General features: G+C 39.4%; 1 protein-coding gene across 2 annotated transcripts; it reads left to right on the top strand.

Moving 5' to 3' along the window:
• Nucleotides 1–440: 440 nt before the first annotated feature.
• LOC131398926 (aldo-keto reductase family 1 member C15-like) lies at nt 441–17,324 on the top strand. Of its 2 annotated transcripts, none has more exons than XM_058532845.1 (9): nt 441–524; nt 6,501–6,668; nt 7,551–7,667; nt 8,595–8,672; nt 9,483–9,605; nt 11,158–11,267; nt 13,325–13,490; nt 15,350–15,423; nt 17,273–17,324. In XM_058532845.1, exons 1-9 carry the CDS (start codon nt 441–443, stop codon nt 17,322–17,324), a joined length of 972 nt encoding a protein of 323 aa, XP_058388828.1. The 2 variants fall into 2 exon arrangements, with proteins under 2 accessions (XP_058388828.1, XP_058388827.1); XM_058532844.1 differs by having other exon boundaries at nt 15,350–15,432; nt 17,282–17,324.
• Nucleotides 17,325–22,458: the final 5,134 nt, after the last annotated feature.

The following is a 22,458-nucleotide window of genomic DNA, read 5'->3' as shown; positions in this document are numbered from 1 at the left end:
TGTGTGTGTGTTCTGTAAGATAGTTAATTGTTTCAAGTGATGTATGATCAAGAAGAATCTTCATCATGGCAAGAAGAAAAATAGATTAGTATTTGGAAATTTCAAGTCTAACATGTGGTCAATAATTGTGGAGCAAATCTCTTGTAATAATTTACTCATATATGCAAATCCTGAGGAAAAAATTTTACTCATTGCAAAAAATTAATGATTTCTTTATCACTAGATAATTATGCACTGAGATTACTCTTTGAGAACAAACAAACAAATTAACTAGTTTCAATTCTCTTCTCACTCCATGGCTTCCTGCTTTAACCTTGCTCCTCCTACAATCCATATGCTGACAGCTGTCCTGTGGATTGCGTGTTACTTTCCTGTTATTAACATAACCTGTGAAGGCAGAAGAATAAAACAGAGTCAGCTTGACAGAGGCCTAACAGACAATGGATCCCAAATGTTGGCGTGTGGAACTGAATGATGGCCACTACATTCCTGTACTGGGATTTGGCACCTATGCACCTGATGAGGTAACAATGGTGGTCTTGGGTTTGAGAATGAGAAAGAAAATAGACCTAGCATGAGTGGTGGAATTTGACCTAGGTGGTCAAATCATTGAGTTCCTGTGTGAGTCTGGGAGACTCACTTGATTCCTGTAACCAGGCTAGAACTATTCCTCATACAAAGAGACAAAGTAGCCAATGTTCAGTCTGCATTGGGGTCTGATCATGCAGTCATCAACAGATTATTCCGGGTTTTCCTCCAGTTACCGCCTATTTCCCAGGTTGACAAAAACCACGAAACATAGCAGTCAAGAACACTGATAATCAGCTCTCTTGCTTAGAGGGTTATTGCATGGGAGTGGTTTCTCTGTCTACTTCTGCAATTCAAGAAATTTTTCCTCCCACCAAGAAGACGTGATCCAGAGAAATATTTGTGCTAAAAGATTCTGGAGATGAGGCGAGTGACAAATGATGAGAAAGAGTTGCTATTCTGCTGTGGGGTAGCCTACTGAGTGTCAGGCCATAAATACTCCACCTGTTGTTTGGCTCATACCTCTCCTACTGCTTGGGAATTTATCCCGAATGGAAAATATAATATCGTTTGAGGGAATAAGCTACAGTCTTCCAGGGCAAGGTTTCAATTATTTTCCTTTTAAAAGTACTTTCAATTGAAGCAAATAGAGTTGGAGCTTGGACACAAAAGGGAGCAAGGAGGACAAGTCACTAGACTGGAATCTTAGAAGTTTGTCTTCCAATTTTGTCTTGAGATTATTTAGTTATATGACAAGGGATTAGTACCTAAACTTTGAGTCTCATTTTCTCATCTATAAACAGGAGTAAATGTTCAGAGAAACATTTAGGAGACAGATGACAGAATTTGTTTACTTTGTAGTGCAAAATGGTATGAACAGGAGGGCAGAGTCAAGGACACCACTGAAGCCTCATCTTTGGTAAACCTTTGAATGCCCCTCCCCCTAAGGCAAGAGCATACCCAGCTGATGGCAGTTACCAAGTAACAAGTTCCTCACAGCATCATAGAAATAGAAAGCTTCTGAAACACTTAGAAAGAAATGGAATATTATTCAGCCTTAAAACAGAAGGAAATCCTGCCATTTTCAAGTAGATGGATGAACCTGCAGCACATTATGCAAGTGAAATAAGCCAGACACAGAAAGACAAACATTGCATGATACCACTTATATATGAAATTTTAAAAAGTCAAACTCATAGAAGCAGAGAGGAATGGGGACCAGGGAGTGGCAGAGGAGGCAGTGGGAAATATGGGGAGATATAGTTCAAAGGGTATAAATTTTAAGTTATAAGATGAATAAGTTCTGGAGTACAGTTGTACAGCATGGTGACTATCATTAATAATAAAGTATTATATTCTTCAGATTTGCTAAGAGAGGAGATCTTAAGTGTTCTCACCACACACACACAAAAGTTAACTTTCTTATGTGATGGATATATTAATCAGCTTAATAGTGGTAATCGTTTCATAATGTATACTTATATAAAAACATTATGTTGTGCACCTTAAATATTTAATTTTTTATCTGTATACAATTTTTATTTAGTGTGTTCTGTGTGACTACACTGCTAGAGCATTCTTAGAAGTTTTCACCTTGTTTCCTGGGACTTCGTTGCATGTACCTTTTGATTTTATGGATTTTGCTTAGTGAGTTCTCACAATATAAGTCATATCCATTACTAAATCAATATGTTGAATCTTGTGAATTATTTCAGCAGATCACTGACCCCACGGGTGGGGTGGGGACCATCAATGATCAACCAGTGTTGGCCCAGGATTGAAACCGTTCATGTGATGCTGAACTTTTATTACTCATCAGGAAATTCACAGGCAAACTTCCGTGGGTTCATCACCACACATGCAGAGCTAACCTAAGACGTGAGGAAAAGCTGATGCTTGGGAAGGTCAAACTTTGTGCCTTAGCTCTCTCTCAGTCATGTGGATATCCAACTACTACCTTTAGTTGCTCATCTGGGTTCCTAAGGGCAAAGCTGTGGAGGTCACCCAACTAGCTATAGATGCTGGCTTCTGTCATATTGATTCCACTCATTTGTAAAATCATGAAAAGGCAGTTGCACTGTCCATGAAGCAACAATGAAGATGGCACTGTGAAGAGAGAAGACATATTCTACCTTTCAAATGTGCTGTGTATGTGGTGCATGTATGTGCACGTTTGTGACCGTGATTGTGTGGAGATGACAATTATATGATCGGATCAGTAGTTGTTTGGTGAATTGTGCTTATTGGTACAATATTTTTCACACATGTTCATATATTAAATCTAGTGTCAAAAAAGATGATGGATTTTTCATCATTATTTTGTTCAAATTTTATGATTTTAAAGTAAAATAATTTTACTTTTCTGAGCCTCAGACCATAACAGTGTGATTTAGCATTGACTACTGAATCAGACAGAACTGTGATCATATTATAGGCTTCCTATAATCTGAGTGACTAACTAGGATCTCTTACCACCTTGAATCTCAATTCTCACCTCTGTCAATAAGAGAGAGCACCCTTTTCACCATCTCTGGCTTTCACTAAGTGGCATGACAAGCAGTTCACTCTGGGGTTTCAGGGGCTGGGTCTTTTGAGGGTGGGTTATCATTATTATTATTTTGGTTACTTAACATATATTGAACACTTACCATGTATTTTAAGTACTTTCCATGTATTATCTTTAATTTCTCAACACCTCTCCTAGGTAAACTATTATTCTTATTTCTTACACATGTAAAAATCTAAGCTCAGGCTACTCTCCGTGAACTCGTCTGCTGCCTCATTCTGAGTCTCTCTTCTCTTTGTTAGAAATCCCTGATGCGCACTGGGCACAGGAGAAATATACAAGTAACATGACCAGTTTGTAGCAGCTTTGCTGTAGGTTTCTTGGTGCTGGAAGTATTTGACAATCAATTTGCCAGAGGTTTCCAACATTGAAACCTTTGTTGTATCAAAAGCCACTCATTCCAAGTATTAGGTATTAGAAAGGAAGACATAGGCAGCATAAAGTAACAACGGAGACAGAATTCCGCTTCTCATCAAATGTATAATTCACCCATCCACGTGGTCGACTGCAACACACTTAAAAAGTGTCAAACACTGATCAAAGTGAGGTAGGGGCAGCTTCTTGGTTGCTTTGGAGGGATTGCACCTATAAGTTACAGAAACCAATATGCTCTGTCTTGGTAGAGCTATGACACGAAATATCAATAGCTAATAGCAGTCAGACAGGTCCAGTTTGTTTGCATGACATAATTATCCAATGCATACACCATTATAGCTTAAGCACAGTGTATGTCTTACTTAGATTATATCCAGTTTTTTTTATTACTGTTGTTAAATAGGGAAAAGGACCATAGAGAATAGAACAACTAGGCAATGCTACATGGGATGCTATAAGGATAAATCCAACTCTGTAGCCCTTACATAGTAAGCTGTCTGAGAAACTGGGGAAAGAGATTGCAACTCATACATAGATGTTTTCAGTCTCAGTAAAGATGAATTGTGGCTTCCACCCCCAGTTAGATGGAGAATTTACTGTAGTCAACTCGCCACTGAGGGGTTGGCCTTTCTCCTAGAGGAAGGATGCCTTATCAAGACTCAGTGTTAGTCTCTGCCGCTGCTGACAGTCACCCATATCAAAATAGCGGTAGCTCAAACAACTTTGGTGTTGGTCATGTGATTGGCCCATGTGTAGTCTTAATCTCTTCCACTATGGCTATTCCATTCATGAGCCCATTGTGTAGGCACTAGAGTAGTCATGTATAGAGGCTAAGTAGTATCCAGGGGACAAGATATCCTCTTTACCTAATTATTGAGAGCCTCTCCTGGAGACTCTGGTGGTCATAGAAATCCCCCATGCAGAGCCATAGGTGCTCACAGTTAGAAGTCTGGGTCAGTCTTCACGGATACGTTGAGTGCCTAGCAGATATAGGTAGAGTGACAACTGTGTCTGTCACAATAATGGACTCCATCTAGTACATTTCTCATTTAATCCTCCTTAAAACCTTTCTAAAAATTAACTATTATTTTCCCTTTAAACCAATTGGTATGCTTTATTTTTTTCAATTTTATTTCAACTTTTTTCAGGTCAAATTGACAGAATTCTAAGATGAGTAAAATGTGTGACATGATGACGTGGTACATGTACACTTTGTGAAAAGTTTCTACTCGTGAAGCTTAACGCAAGGATCACTTCCTATATTTACCTTTTTTTTTCTTGTTGAGGACATTTAAATTATATTCTCTTAGCAAACTTCAGTTATACAATATAGTATTATCAAATATAGTTACCATGTTACACATTAGATCCTCTGACCTTAATTTTCTTATAGCTGAAAGTTTGTACCATTTTACCAACCTCTCCCATTTTCCTCCAACATCTAGCCCCTGGCAAGCACTTTTCTACTCTTTCCATGAATTTGAATTTTTTTCAGATTCCACCTTACAGTATTTGTCTTTATCTGTCTGCCTTATTTCACTTAGTATAATATCCTCCAGCTTCATCTATGTTGTTACAAATGACAAGCTTTCCTTCTTGTCCAAAACTGAATAATGTTCCATTGTATACATATACCATATATTCTTTATCCATTCATCCATCAGTGGACACATAGGTTGTTTACATACTTTAGCTATTAGGAATAACGCTGAAATGAACAAGAGAGTACAGATATCCCTTTGAGATAATGAGTTTGTTTCCTCTAGACAAATATGCAGAAGTGGAATTGCTGGAGCAGATGGTAATTCTATCTTCAATTTCTTGACATACCACCACATTGTTTTCCTCAGTGGTTGTACCAATTTACATTCCCACGAACAGAGCACAGTGGTTCCCTTTTCTCTTAGTATTTGTTATCTCTTATCTTTTTGATAATAGCCATCCTAACAGGTGTGAGGTGATATTTCATTGTGGTTTTGTATTGCATTTCCCTGATGATTTGTGATGTTGAGCACCTTCGAAGGTACCCATTGACTATTTGTATGTCTTCCTCGGAAAAATGTCTATTAAGATCCTTTGCCCATTTTTAAATTGGGTTATTTATTGTTTTGCTATTCAACTGTATGTCTTCTTTGTATATTTAGAGTATTAACACCTTATCAGATATGTGATTTGCAAATATTTTCTCCCATTCCACAGATTGCCATTTAATTTTGTTGGTGGTTTCCTTCGCTGTGCAGAAGCTTTTTATTTTGATGTAGTCCCATTCTTTTATATTTTCATTTATTGCGTTTGCTTTTGGTGTCTAATCCAAAACATGATTGTCAAGACCAATATCAAGGAGCTTACCACTATGTTTACTTTTAGGAGTTTTATGAAGGTCTCTTTTGTTAATGGTTAAATTTCCAGGGCTCTAGGGTCTAGCACAATGTCAGGCACACAGGAGGCACTTAATAAATATTTCTTGCATAAATATTGAATGAGAGAACCTGGGATATGAAAGATAACAAAAATAAAAACCACATTAATGACTTTAAGAGCCCAGTTGAGTGGAAACTGGATGGAGCATGGGTATTATGGACTCATTTCCAATTCTAGCCTCAAAATAGATACTGGAATCTACATTTGTATATATATCTATATCATCTATACTTAAAAGTATCTCTATATCTCTATCTACATCTACATATAGATCAACATCTCTCCCCATCTATATCTTTAGATGTTTTTTCCATGTGCCAGAAGTTTTCCTGTCAGTTACCTCTTTACAACAAATTCTTTATTGAGAGAGACTTGATTTTCTGTGTTCTATGGTGAAGTCCATTTCACTAAGTCATTCCAGATTAGACGTCATGTTTGGTTTTAGTCTGTGCCCCCCCAGGACAGACTAAAGGTTTCTTACCAAGGCTTGCACCATCAAGCAGGGGAATGGGAGATACGGAGAGACAACTAGTGAAACTGCTATGAAGGAAACAAATTGCCTCTCTCTGAGTCAGGTGTATTTCCAACCCTTCTTATTAATATTTTATAGGTTCCTAAAAGCAAGGCTGAAGAGGCCACCAAAGTGGCTATTGATGTAGGTTTCCGTCACATCGACTCGGCACACCTCTATCAAAATGAGGAGGAGATCGGCAGGGCCATCCGAGACAAGATGGCGGATGGTACCGTGAAGAGAGAGGACATATTCTACACCACCAAGGTGCTGTGAGGGGAGTGATGAGAGGTTGCTGTCATCACAGATACAATATTTTGCAAAAAAATAAAAGTCCGTATTGGTTTGACTAATTTGTTTATCTCCTAATATTGCAAGGGCCCATGGTAGAAAAACAGAAAAAGCTTTCTATGCCCTGAAATGTGTTAAGGGTGGGGCCCCATTTCTCAACCTCTCTGATCATCTGTCAGCGTTCATATGTGAAGAACAAATAATGATACTTTCTTCTTCATCTGTCGTATGGATGGACTGAGCCACTGTGGAGTGAATCCACTGCTTTTATCCTTCAGCAGATTCTCTCAGGACATATCCTAGTGAGAATAACATATTATTAAGAAAAGGGACCCAGACTAGGAAATACTTTTCTCATGTCAACATTGAGTTTACTGAAATGTGTAAAATTTTTTGAGGTGGAAAGCACTACTTCAAATGTCAAGAGAGCTGAGGTCTCTACAGAATTATCCTGTGTATTTCAACATCAGTGATAACGTGTTCTAAGAATGTGGGCCTCTCAGCAGGGCTCTTTTCAGGCATTTATTATATGGGACAGTAGGTTCCATTTCCCCTTACCTCACATTGCTTGACTTTCCTTGCAGAGTTGACTTTTCTAACCCTTTAAACACTGAAGTTGCTTTTCCTCATCAATCTAACTATTTTTACATTTTGCTTAGAGTCACTCAAATAGATCTCAGTTCACCTTAAGGAGGTCATTTATATGAAGTCATATAAATTTAGCCCCAGCAGCTCTTATTTTTAGACCACCACAGTAGTTTGTTACTCACTACTCAATCTTTTAACTATGAGGTTTAATTTGAGTCCACAAATGTGGGAAATCATAAGCCATTTTTTTATTTCTTTTTATCACTGCAGCTTTGGCTTACTTGCCTTCGACCAGAATTGGTTAGACCAGCCCTGGAAAGATCACTGAAGAAACTTGGACTGGACTCTGTCGATCTCTTCATCATTCATGGGCCAATTGCTATGAAGGTCAGCTTCTGCTGTTATGCCCAAGGGTATTTCCTCACTGCTATTGCACCTCCATTCTCTCATTCTGGCTGGGTATTCTGGGTTCTTACTGAGAGAGGTAGGTTTGAGTGTGGTGGATAGAATTGCTAAATGATTTACAAGTCTCCTGGACAGTTGTGTCACTTCACTGTCAAAATTTTTTTTTCCTCATCCCGAAGCCTTCAGAAGCACTGAAATTCAATGATCTCAGTGTCTCTACCTCAAAGAGTTGAGGACATCACCTTACATGTCTGATTGACATGCTGCTGCCTGTAGTCTCTTAGTGATTAGGTTCCTCAAGAATGTTGAGTTACAACAGACTGCAGAGATACAATGGGAAATCCCCACCACTTTAGGGGGAGAGTACCCCCCATATGGTCCTCTCAGTCACAATCAAGAGTGAGACACCCTGGGATGGTCCATTTTACACCACTGGGCTCCTTTGGGCTTTGCTGATCCAAAGGATCAGTCACAGTGGATGTTCACTGAGCACACCTGATATCCTCACTATCTCTGAGTTGCATTATCATAAGCTGGAGATAAAACACATTCCTCAGTAGTAAAGGTAAGTCCTGTCATCCAAACCAGTGTGTCCCTGGGAAATGAAATCAATTCCAACCTTGGGGGAGAATTCATTCTTAGTGAAGTTCAGGGGTTTGTGTGAAGAGTAGGGTAGAGGTAATTGGGGGAGAGGCACTTTGCTACAGTCTCTCAGGTGCTGCTGATCTTTCTTCCTCTCATGTCTTCTCTTATAACACAGAGACACACATACACACACACAGATAAATACACACAAACTCTCCAATTAGCCTCTTGTAGGTCTTGTGACCAAGCTCCTTAGGCACAGGAAAGTAATTCTTAAAAAAAAGACAACTCTTCTTTATCCTCTCTCTGCTCTCCATATTCCAGCCTGGGGAGGAGCTTGTGCCAAGAGACGGAAGTGGGAAAATAATTTTAGATACAGTGGACTTTCGTGACACATGGGAGGTAAGTACCTCCACTGATGTACAAGAGACTCTGAGTGATGAGGTGGAGATCACTGGATCAGAGTCATAAAGAATGGGTTCTGGCCCCATAAGTTGTCTGTCATCGGCCACATTGCTGCACTTCTCTGTAGCATGGTGTTCTCATCTGTAAAGGAAGGGAGCTGAATAGGATGACTTCTAAGGGCTATTCTTCATCTAAACTTCTGTGGTTTTAAGTATGGATTTCTTTGCCCAATGATCAGGCTGAGCCTAGGAGCCCTATAAGTGATATTCAGTCAAACTTAAGAGGAATTAGTGCTCCATCTCAAGATGGACAAACAAGCCCATGGAAGGAGGGAAGGCTGTGTCTGACTTAGCAGCAGAGTGGACTATAGGAGAGTGAAGCATGCACTTATGTAGCCCTTCCCACCACACGTTTCACCCTTCGAGGAAAGAATAAGCATCCAAACCCTCTACTAGGAAATCCTGAGAGTTCTTCTTCACCCTTGACTGGGACAACATTGCGCAATAGCTAATCCAGTTGCTATTGGACGCCAAGTGGAAATTGGCACATGGAAGGGGATGGGGAGGGAAATTGAAAGCATCTTCACGTCTGTTTATCATCCTGGATGTCCATGTAATAGAAGCAAGGAGACAAAATATGTGTGTATAGCAATAAAGGACATTAGGAAACAATGTATTGAAGTGATAAAATGGGTTCAGTCAAATCGTGACATATGTGATAACAGATTTCCTGTGTTTAAAACATTAAATGTCAAATGAAAGGGCCAAATTACACGAAAAGTTTACCACACATTTTCCTCCTCCCCAGGCTCTGGAGAAGTGTAAAGATGCAGGATTAACCAAGTCCATTGGGGTGTCCAATTTCAATCACAAACAGCTGGAGATGATCTTGAACAAGCCAGGGCTCAAGCACAAGCCCGTCTGCAACCAGGTGAGCCTGGAGCCCGCTGGGTCTTCATTGCTTTCTGCCCTTCACTCATTGTTGCTTAATTAACAGTCCTCAAATTTCTGTCTCGATGTCACCTGTGTAATGATAGCTCCTTTTACTGCCATAGGAAATGCCAAAGAAGGAACAGGTAGAATGGCATGGGAAGAGTATTGGTTCAATTCTTCAGAGGTGGGCTTGAGGTTCCTATGAGACGTCCAAGTGGAAACACTGAGTTGGCAGATGGCAATAGTGGTCTGGATCTCAGGAAGGCAGTCAGGGCTATATTTTTGAGTATTGCTTCATGGATCGTAATTAAGTCAATATTTAAAGATTAGGCAAAGAGGTGCTCGTTAGGAGATTGAAGAGGAGATTGCCAGACAGGGAGAGAGAAAATGAGGAGAGTGCGGTGTCAGGAAAGCCAAAGAAGAGGCATGAAAAGGTTTGTGTGAGCCATAGGGTGGACCCTGCTGAGGAGCAGCCAATCCAAATAAGGATGGAAACAGTTATTGGGTTAATGACATGGAGTCGGTGACACCTCGCAGGAACAGGTACACAGAGGTGAGAGAAAATGCCAGAGAGAAAAGCAAAGGAGTGGAAAGTGAGGAAATGGGAAATTATAATTAAAGGAAATAATTTCTAAGAATAACACCCAAGGCTGCCAATTTTTAAACACTGTGGCATTGTAAAGCTGTACAGCTTTTCTGTAAAACAGATTGAAAATTACTCAAGACACCATTCAAATATTTATACATTTTGTCTTTGTTGTTTAATTTCTACCAATCTAGTTCTAGAAAATAATTCAAAATATGTTAAAATGTGTCCCTCCCTTCCCCCCTTCCTCCTCCTCCTGGTTCTTTTTCTTTTTCATCACTTTATCTCCAATTAATTTGTGAAATAAACTAAGCCTTTTTATCCTTTAAGTCTTCCCACACAATTGATGTAACTGATTGATCCCTGTGATACAGTTTGATACGATACTGTATTTTGTACCCTTGTATATTGGAGGGTACATAGAAAGACTTGATCACATACGTATGTCATTGTGAATTCATGAATTTTAACAAATATGATGTTTTCCTATCCAATGTAGTTACTTTTCTTTCTGATCATCATATTACACCACTTTATTTGCCTCTTCAAGTGATTTTCTGAGTCCCTTCACATACTTAATTGTCTTTCCTATCTTCTTAACTTTCTAGAGTGTAATTATTCTAGGCTCAATTTGTAGCTTTTTGCCCAGACCTGCAATCAGCCATTTTTTCTAAAAAATCTTAGTTTCTTTCAGTAGGAAATGACATTTAGAGGCCACAACCTGGTTGTATGAGTCTTTAATCATTTTAAACACTAATAAAAATATAAGATGAGAATTGTTTGATCATTTCTGAAAACCAACTGCATTTGAAGGGATTTTCATAAGGTGCATGGAAAAAACAGCAATTTGAAAAATATAGTATATATATATTAAAGTAGTGTTAGATAGCCTTTCAAAGTCTTTTCAAATTTACATGTTATTAGCTCCTGTATTCTGATACCTTTTGGTCTTGGCAACTTACAGGTGGAATGTCACCCTTACCTCAACCAGAGCAAACTACTGGAGTTCTGCAAGTCCAAGGATATTGTTGTAGTTGCCTACAGTGCCCTGGGGTCCCATAGAGACCCAAAATGGTAATGAGAATATTAGAGTTAACCTATTTCACCAACTCTGTTGATGAAGAAACACATTTTTTTTTTTTTGTGAGGAGCATCAGCCCTGAGCTAATGCTACCACAGCATGGACTGACAACTGGTGCATCAGTGTGCACCTGGGATCCAAAACAGGGCCGCTAGCAACGGAGCGTGTGCACTGAACTGCTATGCCACGGGGCACGCCCCCAAGAAACATTTTTTTAAGTTAATTTTTAGCATTTTATTGTGGAAAGTTTCAAATATAAATTGTGATCACAACAGTGTAGTAATCAATGGATGAATGGATAAAAAAGTGGTATTTATACACAATGAACTACTATTCAGCCACAAAAAAGATGATATCTTAACATTTTTATAACATGGGTGGGCCTTGAGGGTATTATTCTAAGTGAAATAACTCAGAGACATATCATATGATCTCACTCATAAGTCAAGGATAAAAACAACAACAAACAAACAGATACAGAGATTAGACAGGTGGTTACCTTAGGGTGAGTGGAGAGGGAGGAGGCTGAAAATGGTGAAAGGGCACATGTGTATTGATGGATAGTAATTAGACTTTGGGTGGTGAACAAGATGTAGTCTACACAGAAATCAAAATATAATGATGTACATGTGAAATTCATGTAATGTTATAAAGCAATGTTACCTAAATAAAAAAAATAATAGTGTAGTGAATTCCCAGGTACCATCCCTAGGCTTCAACCATCACCAACATTCTTTCATTCTGTTTCCTCCATATGGACATCTATTGCAACCCCACTCTAAATATTATTTTTTAAAGTGATTTAATGTAAATCATTTTTTTTTCTATGGGGAAGATCAGTGCTGCGCTAACATCTGATGCCAATCCCCCTCCTTTTTGCTGAGGAAGATGGGCTCTGGGCTAACATCCGTGCCCATCTTCCTCCACTTTATATGGGATGCTGCCACAGCATGGCTTGACAAGCGGTGTTTTGGTGCGCGCCCGGGATCTGAACCTGCGATCCCCAGGCCGCCACAGCCCTGCGCACGCACTTAATCGCTACGCCACTTGGCCGGCCTAATGTAAATCACTTTTTTTTTTTTAATATTTTGTTTATTGAGGTAACATTGGTTTATAACATTGTATAAATTTCAGGTGTACATCATTATACTTCTATTTCTGCATCTATTACATCATGTTCACCACCCAAATACTAATTACCATCACCACACACATGTGCCGAATTATCCCTTTTGCTCTCCTGCCTCCCCGCTTCCTCTCTGGTGGTGTTCATTGCAGCGTTATTCACCATAGCCAAGACTTGGAAGAAACCTAAGTGCCCATCAAGGGACGAATGGATAAAGAAGATGTGGTATATATACACAATGGAATACTACTCAGCCGTAAGAAACGATGAAATCCAGCCATTTGTGACAACACGGATGGACATAGAGGGTATTATGCAAAGTGAAACAAATCATTTTTAAAGTAAAGCTTACACAGCTTGTCATGCATAATTCTTAGTTGTCTAATTTTGACAAAATATATGTACTCTATAACCCGACCCCTGTCATGAAACAGAACCTTTCTATCTCCCAACAAATTTCTTTTGTGTTCTTTTTCAGACCATTCTGCCTCATCCCAAGGCAACCATCTGTCTGATTTCTTTTTCAACTTAGATTATTTGGTATGTTCTAGTACTTCACTTATATAAGAAGTCATAGAATATATACTGTTTTCTGTCCAGCTTCTTTGGCTGAGCATAACATCTGTAAGATTTATCCACGTTGTTGCAGGTATCTTCTTCAATCTCCTTTACTGCTCAGTAATATTCCGTTGCATGGAATTAAATACCACAAGTTGCTTCTCCATTCACCCGGCAATGGAAATATTAGTTGTTTCCAGTTTGGTACTATTATGTATGAATCAATATGAATATTCATGAAACTCTTTTTTAATCATATCACATTGTGCCTACTTCTCTGAATTATCTGAGGAGCTTGGAGAAAAGATTAATCTGGATTTTCATTCCAGCACCTTTCAAATATGTGTTTTTTGATTTTTTTTTCAGGGTGGAAAAGGATAGTCCGTATCTCTTGGAGGATCCAATCTTGAATGCCATTGCCAAGAAACACAACCGAAGCCCAGGCCAGGTTGCCCTGCGCTACCAGCTGCAGAGGGGGGTGGTGGTCTTGGCCAAGAGCTTCAATGAGAAGAGAATCAAAGAGAACTTCCAGGTACAGGCTGAAGAATCTCTCCAGAGGGAGGAACCAGTTCTGTGAAGGGGCCATCTCTCTTGCCTTTCAGCCCCCACACGTGTTCATTCAATCCTGTGTATCTCTCTCTGTGTGCTATGAGGTCAGCTTGGAAGGGCGGGAAGGGAGAGCACTGGCCTTAGAGTCTTAAGTATTATGGCTTCTAGGCCCAACTTTGTCCCCTCCTACTTGTATGACACACAGCACATTTCATCTCTGTTTTTCCATCTGTTGTAGGAGTGCTTCATTGCAGGGAAACCTTTACAACCCAGGTTCCTCTCCTTCTCCAACTCTACTGGAAGAGCCCCTATTTGTATGTCAATATCAAACCAAATAGCATTAGCTGCTTTGTTAAACCACCACAACACCCCAGCACCGTTGTTGACCACCATGGCACTTGGCATGGCTCTGTTAGATAGTTTTTCTTTATTAAACTAAAATTGTTAGCTTACATGTCTCTGTTCTCTCTAGACCATGAGACTCTAAATATAGTGATTCTTCCGGGTCACCTTTTCGCACCTTTTCCCCAGAAGAGCTCTTTGGAGGTAGGATCTAGATATACAAGTTTATAGATGGACGAAAAACAAACAAGTAAAGTTTTTCTGTAAATTCTCCCTCATACATCTCCTGGTCCCTTAGATCAATCAGTGGTCTTCAACTTATTTTGTTGTGAACCTCATGAGAATTGTGAAAAACTACTTAAATTCTATCCCATTTTAAGACAACAGCTAAAAATTCAACCACGAGTTTAATATTTGCAAAATATTAAATATTTTTTTAAATTAAAGACATTCAGAGCATATTATTTATTATGTATTTGCTCTAAAACCTTGAAGCTGTAGATTTAGTTCAATCTATAAAAATATCAAATACATAAATCTAAATCTCATAGTTAAACCAATCAGAAAAATTTCCCATTTTATTTTTCCTTTCAGTTCAACATGTTAATACATATGCTTATGATAACCAAATCACTTTTGGAGTATATTTTTAAGATGACTGACAGGTGGACAGGTAGCTGACAGATAGATAGCTAGTTACATAGACAGACAGATAGAAAGAGAAGGCACTCAGTTTTCCATAAGTTGTCCCTGCTATTAAATAATGAGCTTCCCACTTTCATATTTCTCACCAAAGATCAGTCTGCTTTGCTATTAATGGAATCTCCATTAGGGTCTATGCATTGGAAAATAAAAAACCATCAATACTTAAAGAAAAGAGACTTTATTGAAAAGGAGAACTCTCTGAATGTAAGACGTGTCGCAGATATCAATCAGAAAGAGTTTTCTTTTACAGGGAAGAGTAAACACCACAAGAGAGAGAATGGTGTTTGGAGTTGGCATGAGCAGGGGATATAGTCAGATAGTTGATAAGGGAATGCTTTTTCTGAAGGGCGCCAGATACTTGGAGACGACCTAAGGGGGAGTTGCTCTTTCTCCCAATACTTGTTTGAATTCAAGGCTGTCAAATTCTAGGAGCTGGTGGGGAAGGAAAAATCAGACTAAAGTTGGATCATGTCAGCAAGTATTCTGTCCAGATTGTCCTATTGTCCCTTTGTTTTTTTTTTCTTTTCTGTCACAGTCAATTCACATGGAAAGATTTGGAACTGATGAACTGTGAGTCTTTCTTTTGTGAAGTGGAGAGCAGGAGAGGGAGTGGGGAAGGAGAGGTGGACAGCACAGGCAGAAGAGTTCTCAGGCCAGCACACCTGGAAGCTGAGCACAGGGAGGGCTTCCCTGGACGCTCTCCTTGCCTCCATCCAGCTGGAAAGTCCTCAAGTTCCCAGGGAGAAGCCAGCTGCTTTGGAGAAATGTTTAATGTGATCCTCTCCCTCATTTCAGGTTTTTGACTTTGAATTGACTGCAGAAGACATGAAAGCAATTGACGGCCTCAACAGAAATTTCAGATATGCTAAAATACTCTTGTAAGTGACCTGTAGATTGCTTGTCACAGGTTGTTTTCTGTAGCATGCAGGTTAGCAGAGGAACTAGACTTCTCTAAATTGGGACGACAGGTCTTATTTTTGGTGTAAGAGTGAAACGGGAGCTTCCTGTAGACTCAGACCAGAGGTGATTCCAGGGCTCAGTCTCTGACTCAACAGAAATGTGATTGGGTCCAAGTCAGACCACAAGTAATATTGCCAAAGTTTGCATCATGGGGAATTCACTAATTTTATGTTCCTAGTCTTTGTGTCTCGTCAGCTTCCGCACAGGGCCACTTACCCATTCAACAGGGAAGGTACAATGCCTACAGCCCACTATACTTTTAGGAGCCTATAAAATGTATCATCTTTAATTCCTTTTAAAATCAGGAGAAAGAATTATATTAATAATGCAAACATAAGAATGAATCCAGGCTGGGTTCTATTCATTTTTATCCTTACACAACAGTGAAATGTAACATTAAAATTTTTTGGAGGAAGGGGCCCAGGAAGGCAAATGTGCATAGGTTCTGAGCAAGTCCTACCGTGGCCCTGCTTCCACTAACTCTCCAAAGTGTCCAGTGGCATTTCTCTTAATGGGCATTTCTGTTCCAAGACAGCATCCATTTCTTCCAAATTTCTCTCTTCATTGGCCTCTTTTTGCATCACAACTCCCATTTCCTCAGCCATGTCATCTCACCAGAGTGAATTTTAAATGGATCATGGAATTAACTGACCCTAACATTAGTGACTGATGTGTTCCCGGTGGCACACCCCATAATGACTTCATCTGGATTCTCTGTTTCTTGTGGCAAGTCTTACTCCAGGGTGGTCTTTGTCCATCAGGAGACCATCCCCTGGGAGCCTCCACCTCCTTTGACTTTGACTTGTTCACAAATGTAGTATTCCAGGTGTTCAGTTACTGCAGGAGCATCTCAGGATGAAGATAAAGAAGACTCATTGAACTGAGAAGTTTGGAAGGGAGTTTAGAAATGAGAGGAATAAAACTATAGTTATAGAATAAAGATCTAGTTCGAAAAGAAAGATCACAAAATTCTCCTTCTTGTGTGTATAATTATATCATGATTCTAAGAAAGTAACTTTTCCCTTCACAAAGGCTTTTAAGTGTAAGTCTATGATCTCCTTCAATAGGCTGTGAATGCCTAGTCACACTCATCTTTGTGGTCCTATATCAACAGCACAATTCCTGGCCCTTAGGATTGTTCAGAATGCACTCTTTGGTGAAATTGAATTGAAATGGACAAATTTAAAAAGGAAAACAAGAACATGGAAAAAAATGTAAAACAACAGTAGTACTAATGATTGAATAACAAGTATTCTCATGAATTATAAATGCAGAAAACAGTAATGACATTTTGTAGGTGTGGTTATGTAGGTGTACATGTTGTCTCCTCAATAGACTAGAAGTTCCTAAATGGAGGGACTCTGGATTGTTGAGGGTGCTCAGTACAGATTAGTTGAATGAATATGTGAAAAAGAGCAGCAAAATCCTTACCATGATCATTCTCACTGGCTAGGGACAAAAGTTACACCTGGTGCTGAAAAGACCACAGCATTTTAGCCGTAGTTCTTAATTATAAATAAATATCAATTGTCATTTAAATCAAACTCTCTGCCGCTTTGGCATTTATTTATGTGGGGATGTGGGAATTGAACATGCAGGTGGAGTTTTCACATGGACAGGGAGCCAGCACGTATGTGTGTCAGGACAGAAGGAGGGACATGGTTGTAAATTTAGTTTTCAGCTCATCCTAATTGCATCCTGAGAGAAACAACCTCCTTGATGGTGTGAAGACAGAGTTTTGCATTAATATCCCTCCTTCTCTTTCAGTGCTGTTGATCACCCTCATTATCCATATTCTGAAGAATATTGACCATGAGCTATCCACCATGAGCTCCACCAGAATTTAATGCTTCTAAGGGTATGGAGAGGATTTCTGTACTTGGTGGGGTTGATTCAAAGTAGCGTCTCTAGTTTCAGGATGCTGACCTCTCTTTTATTCATTTTCATTTTGTGAAATAATAAAGATTTCAAAATAAGGATGCTTGCATTTTGTGATTATTAAAATAATATATACAAATTATAAATAACTAGAAAATAAAAAGGAAATGAAAGACAATAAAAATAACTTTTAATTATCTCATTTAAAATTTCTTGAATTTTGGTGCATTTTCCATAAAAATTTTCCTATAGAAATGTGGGGTATGTATTTATTTACAAAATTGAAATAATCTTCAATAAACCAACTGTATCCTATTTTTTAACTTAATGAAGATATATTCCCAAGCTATGAAATATTATTAACAGTTCCAGCATTATATTTGCTTGTTGTCAAGAAGTGCATCTTATTAATTCATTTAATTTCTTAATCATCTGCCTATGTTTGGCGTTTTGATTAGTTCTTGTGTATTTTCCCATTGTTTCATTTATTCATTCAGCAAAAACTTTATTGAACATCCTTTATGTGCCAGACATTGATTTAACAATAAATAAATGGGCAAGGATTAAATTAAAATGAACAGTGTCTTGAGTTTACAGGCTAGTGGAGGAAGAAGACCATGAAGGACATAAGGAGTACTGACCGTTAGAAATGCACACATGCCTGTTGGGAGACAATTCCATATGCTCTCACATTTCCATATGCCTGATTATCAGAGGCACTGACTACCCTGCATTCCACATTATTTTTTCATGAAGTTTGTCTAGCAAACAGCCTTGGAATGTAGAGATAGTGGTTCCCTCCAAAGAAATGGAAGGCACGATTACTGTCCAGTAATATGAAGAAAATATCACCCTCCACAGAAATGACAGGGATGCTCAGTGCCTGCTATAATCTATCTGAGTTCCTGAGACCCAGGTTTCCCTCTTGTAAGTCAATCTGTAGGTTCAGGTGTCATGTGGGCTCCTTCACTTCACCCTGTAGAAATGAGGGCTCAAGGACCTAGCACTGCAAACATTATTGTGGGAAACATTTTCACAATCTATTCATGTATCAAATCATCATATTGTAAACCTTAAACATACACAGTGTTATATGCCAACTTTATTTCAATAAATCTGGAAAATATGCTGTTACTTTGGCTACAGCTATTGTTGCGAGTAATAAATAGTCATTCTTCTCTGACCCACAAGTATCATGACTTCTACTAGGTTACATGAAAATGTGGGAAGTTAATTTTTAGCTTGCAGGTCAGTTTAAAATCTTTGTTCCTTTGTGATGCTTGACAGAGATATGGAGAAAAGTTATGCCAATAGAAAAGGAAGTAGTGGTGGGCAGTGGGAATGTTAGGGGCTATTTTAAATGTCATGGTCAGAGAAGACTTCACTGAGAAGGTGGGTCTTAAGCAAAACTTGAAATGAAACAAGAGAGTGAGCTGTGTGGATGTGTGGGAGAGTATTCCTGGACACGGAACAGAAAATGCTAAGGCCAAGAAGAAAGAGTGTTCCTATAATATTTAAGTGTATGCTAATGCTGGTGACCTTTAGTGAGCGAGGGAGATACTAGTAGAAGATAAAGTCCCGATCTGCCCTGTTGGGAAGGACTATCTCATGTAGGCTTTCAAAAGGACTTGAACTTTGTTTCTGAGAGAAATTGAGAACGATTGTGGAGTAGCTACATAAGCTGACACGCTTTAAAAGGATCAGTCTAGATGTTATGTTGAGAGGAAAAAAGGGAGATAAACTCTCTTTAGGGCGTCCTACAAAAGTTCAGCTCAGAGATGATGTTGGCTATGACCGTGGTATGAGCAGTCAAGGTGGTCAGAAGTTGTTAGAATATGGATGTATTTTAAAAGTAGAGACAACAAAGCTTTCTTTCATATAGGATATATGGTAAAAGGAAAAAAAAAGGAGTCAAAGTTGACTCAAGACATTTGGAGATAAGGAACTGGAAGGGAGGAGTTGCCATTTGCTGAGATGGAGACGATGTGGAGGAGCAAATTTTCACAGGAAGATGAGGACTTTAATTTTAGACATGTATGTTTGAGATGCCTATTAGGTAACCAGGTGAAGATGCTGTGTAGACAGCAAGGTGTACAAGTCTAGAAGTAGAGGAGGGGTCTAGACTAAAGATACATATTTGGTATTCGTCAGAATATAGTGGCCATTTTAAAGCCACAAAGGCAGATGATCAGAGATTAGATTAGATGAGTGAGTGTGGACAGAGAAGAGAAGAGTAATGAAAGATCCCATCATTAAGAAGTTGTTACAAAAGTGGAGGAACCAGCAGAGGAGTTGGAGAGGGAGGGGATACTCGGTACAAAGGATAGCTGGTGATTTTTGTGTCTTGAAAAACAGATGAAGGAACTGTTTCAAGGAGAAGAATCAAATGCTACTAAGAGGACAAGTAAAATGAGAATTAAAAATTGGCCGTTGGATTGGAATCTAACATTCAAAATGCAGTGTGATTGTAGCAAAGTTTAAAAAGGGACCTGTTAGACAGTAGTCCATTGTATCGGGGGTGTTAAATCCTTTAGAAAGAGAGATCAAGTAACTTTTCTTTGAAGACTGACATCATCTCAACCCTATTATCGTACCCACTTCTCAGTACACTCCGTTCATGGTCTTAGTTTATAATTCCTTCCCAGGATATGTCGATACAATCTTTGTTCACGGACACAACTCAAGTTTCTCAGTATTTTGACATCCTCACTCCTGAGAGTTTCAACTTGTACCTACACTACACGAGGTAACTGCTCCCACGTTTACTTCTTAGAACTGATTCATCTCTGAAATCTTAACTTTAACACATTCCACCCAATCAATTCTCTTACACTGTGGTATATTCTCCAGCTCAATCCATTAGGTTCTTGATTCACAATTAAATACAGTCACTGAGTCTCTTTCTCCCGTTTCATCCTTTCAAGTCCCATAGAAGTTTACCCATTCAAATTAGGTTTAATAATAAATTAAATTGAAGTGAAATCAGATTCCACTCATGCTCTCTACATTTCTCCTTTAAACAGATTTGCTTCTGGGTGAGGCCTCCTGCCTTTTTCACCTCTTAGTCTGTGCTTGTACCAATCACAGAGGATAAATACACCTAAAAACAAGAAAATTGCTCTGCTTTTATTAATATGGATCCTTTCATCTGAAGCTGAGACCCACATCCACTGGAGATTATTATTTGTTTGACTGTGGTAAATTTATGCATCCCTTTATTTTAAAAACTCACCAAGCAGTTCTAATTGTGGCCAAGGTCTGAAACGTCCAATCTAAAGACCATCAGGTTCTCACTATGATTTCAGTGGTCAAGGTGTTTGCCTTCCCAACACCCATTGCACTCCAAATGGTTTGTTTAGATCACTCATGCTCACTCCATGGTCTTTGACATTTAATCACCTTGGGAAAAGGAATGGGACCCAATCCTGTCCACTGACACATGAGGGGAACTGTGCTGAGGGCTTCTAAGACAAGGTCCCTCACTCCTTAAAACTGGTGGCCCCTCTCCTTTGACTGGATATATCCTGTTGAGATGTGATGTCTGAAATTGCTGCACTGTCCTCAACCAGCCCAAGGATGATGCCAATGCACAGAGAAGGAAGAGCCAGGAGAATATCAGAGAAGATCTGGACCTCCTGTGGCTGACCCAGACAGACATGGCCCTTCGTCTGGACTTCTTGTTGTGGAGGTAACACATCTCTGTGGTGTTTAAACCAATTTGAAATAGGTTTTCTTGACCTGGCTGTAGCCTAACAAAGCAGCCATTGATGTTAATTTTCTCTTTACAACTCCCTGCACTATGCACCAGCCATGAGTTTCACAATCTATGGAAATTGCTGAGTCATCCTCTGAGAGTAGGAGCCCCCATGGATTCTAAGGGTTTCACAACAGTATTGGGTGATTTTAAAGTAAAAAATGATGTTTCAGAAGGAGTGATTTCCAAAAGAGCCTCAGCTTTTCTTTCATTCTTCTTGAGGGCAGATTCAGGACACATTTTGCTTTTCAGACAGAACGCACTCCATTACACAGTAGTGTGTGAAGTGGATTGTACTTCAAATTCCATGGGTTATGAATTTCATCAAACACCATATTTCAAATTTAATTAATATCTCTTTAAACATCTCTGGTTTCTTTTCAAAATTCCTCCCAGGGCAACGACAGTGCCTCATGTCCTCTCTCCACCCTCCCTCCCTTCCATCCCTCCTCCCTTACAGCCTCCACCATCTCCTGCCTTTTCTAAGCAATGCCGTCTGAACTTGGCCTGCACACCCCTCAGCCCCACACACCACACCCATAAGCCTGTGTCAAGCTCAAGTGTACTTTATTTTTGTTTCCACATAACACCACGTGACCCCAAATCTCAACAGAGAATCCATTAAACTAAGCAGGCCGCTTCCTAGGGACAAGTACTTCTGGCAGCAAAATTTTATTTATTTTATAAACCATGTCCATATGCCCTTTGCTGAGCAATTATTTGCTGTGCTCTGTACACTGAACAATCTCTTATAGGGAGTGAGTGAGGAGAAAATAAAGCAATTATTTACTGGTGGCACCTGAGCATTACTTATTTATAATTCCAGGATGTTCTCTTCTTGTCCCTCCCTTATAGGACTGGGAAATCCTGAGGTCTCTTGACGTACAGTTTTCTTGTACAATCTGATTGTATAAACTGGGAAAATGTGAATCCCCACCACTCCACTAACTCAGACTGGTCAAGCACTAGCCCCAGTGTACCAGCCAGTTCTTCCAGTGAACCTTGGGAGTCTGGAGGGTTCTAACTGGTCATTGGATTAATAGGGGAATGTCCAGCCTGGGCCCTCTGCAATAAATAGACTATCTTACAAGTCAGAGCCACCCTAGATTCCAAAAAGGAGCAGCAACCCAGGGCTCAGGTCCCTTTCGACCTTCCCTCCAAGTATGTGGGTCTAGTGAAGGCAGAAGTTGCTAAGTTCCCTGAGCTTCCCTCCTGTTTCCCATCTCCACAAGATCCCTTTCCTTCCCAAAACCCCTAAAACATCACAAAGTCCTAGCAGTCCCTGCTTGTTCATTGTCTGCACAACTGTCAG

This window comes from Diceros bicornis, chromosome 36 (genome assembly GCF_020826845.1).
Source record: "Diceros bicornis minor isolate mBicDic1 chromosome 36, mDicBic1.mat.cur, whole genome shotgun sequence".
Classification (NCBI taxonomy): domain Eukaryota; kingdom Metazoa; phylum Chordata; class Mammalia; order Perissodactyla; family Rhinocerotidae; genus Diceros; species Diceros bicornis.
This window is presented reverse-complemented; position numbering and strand designations above follow the sequence as displayed.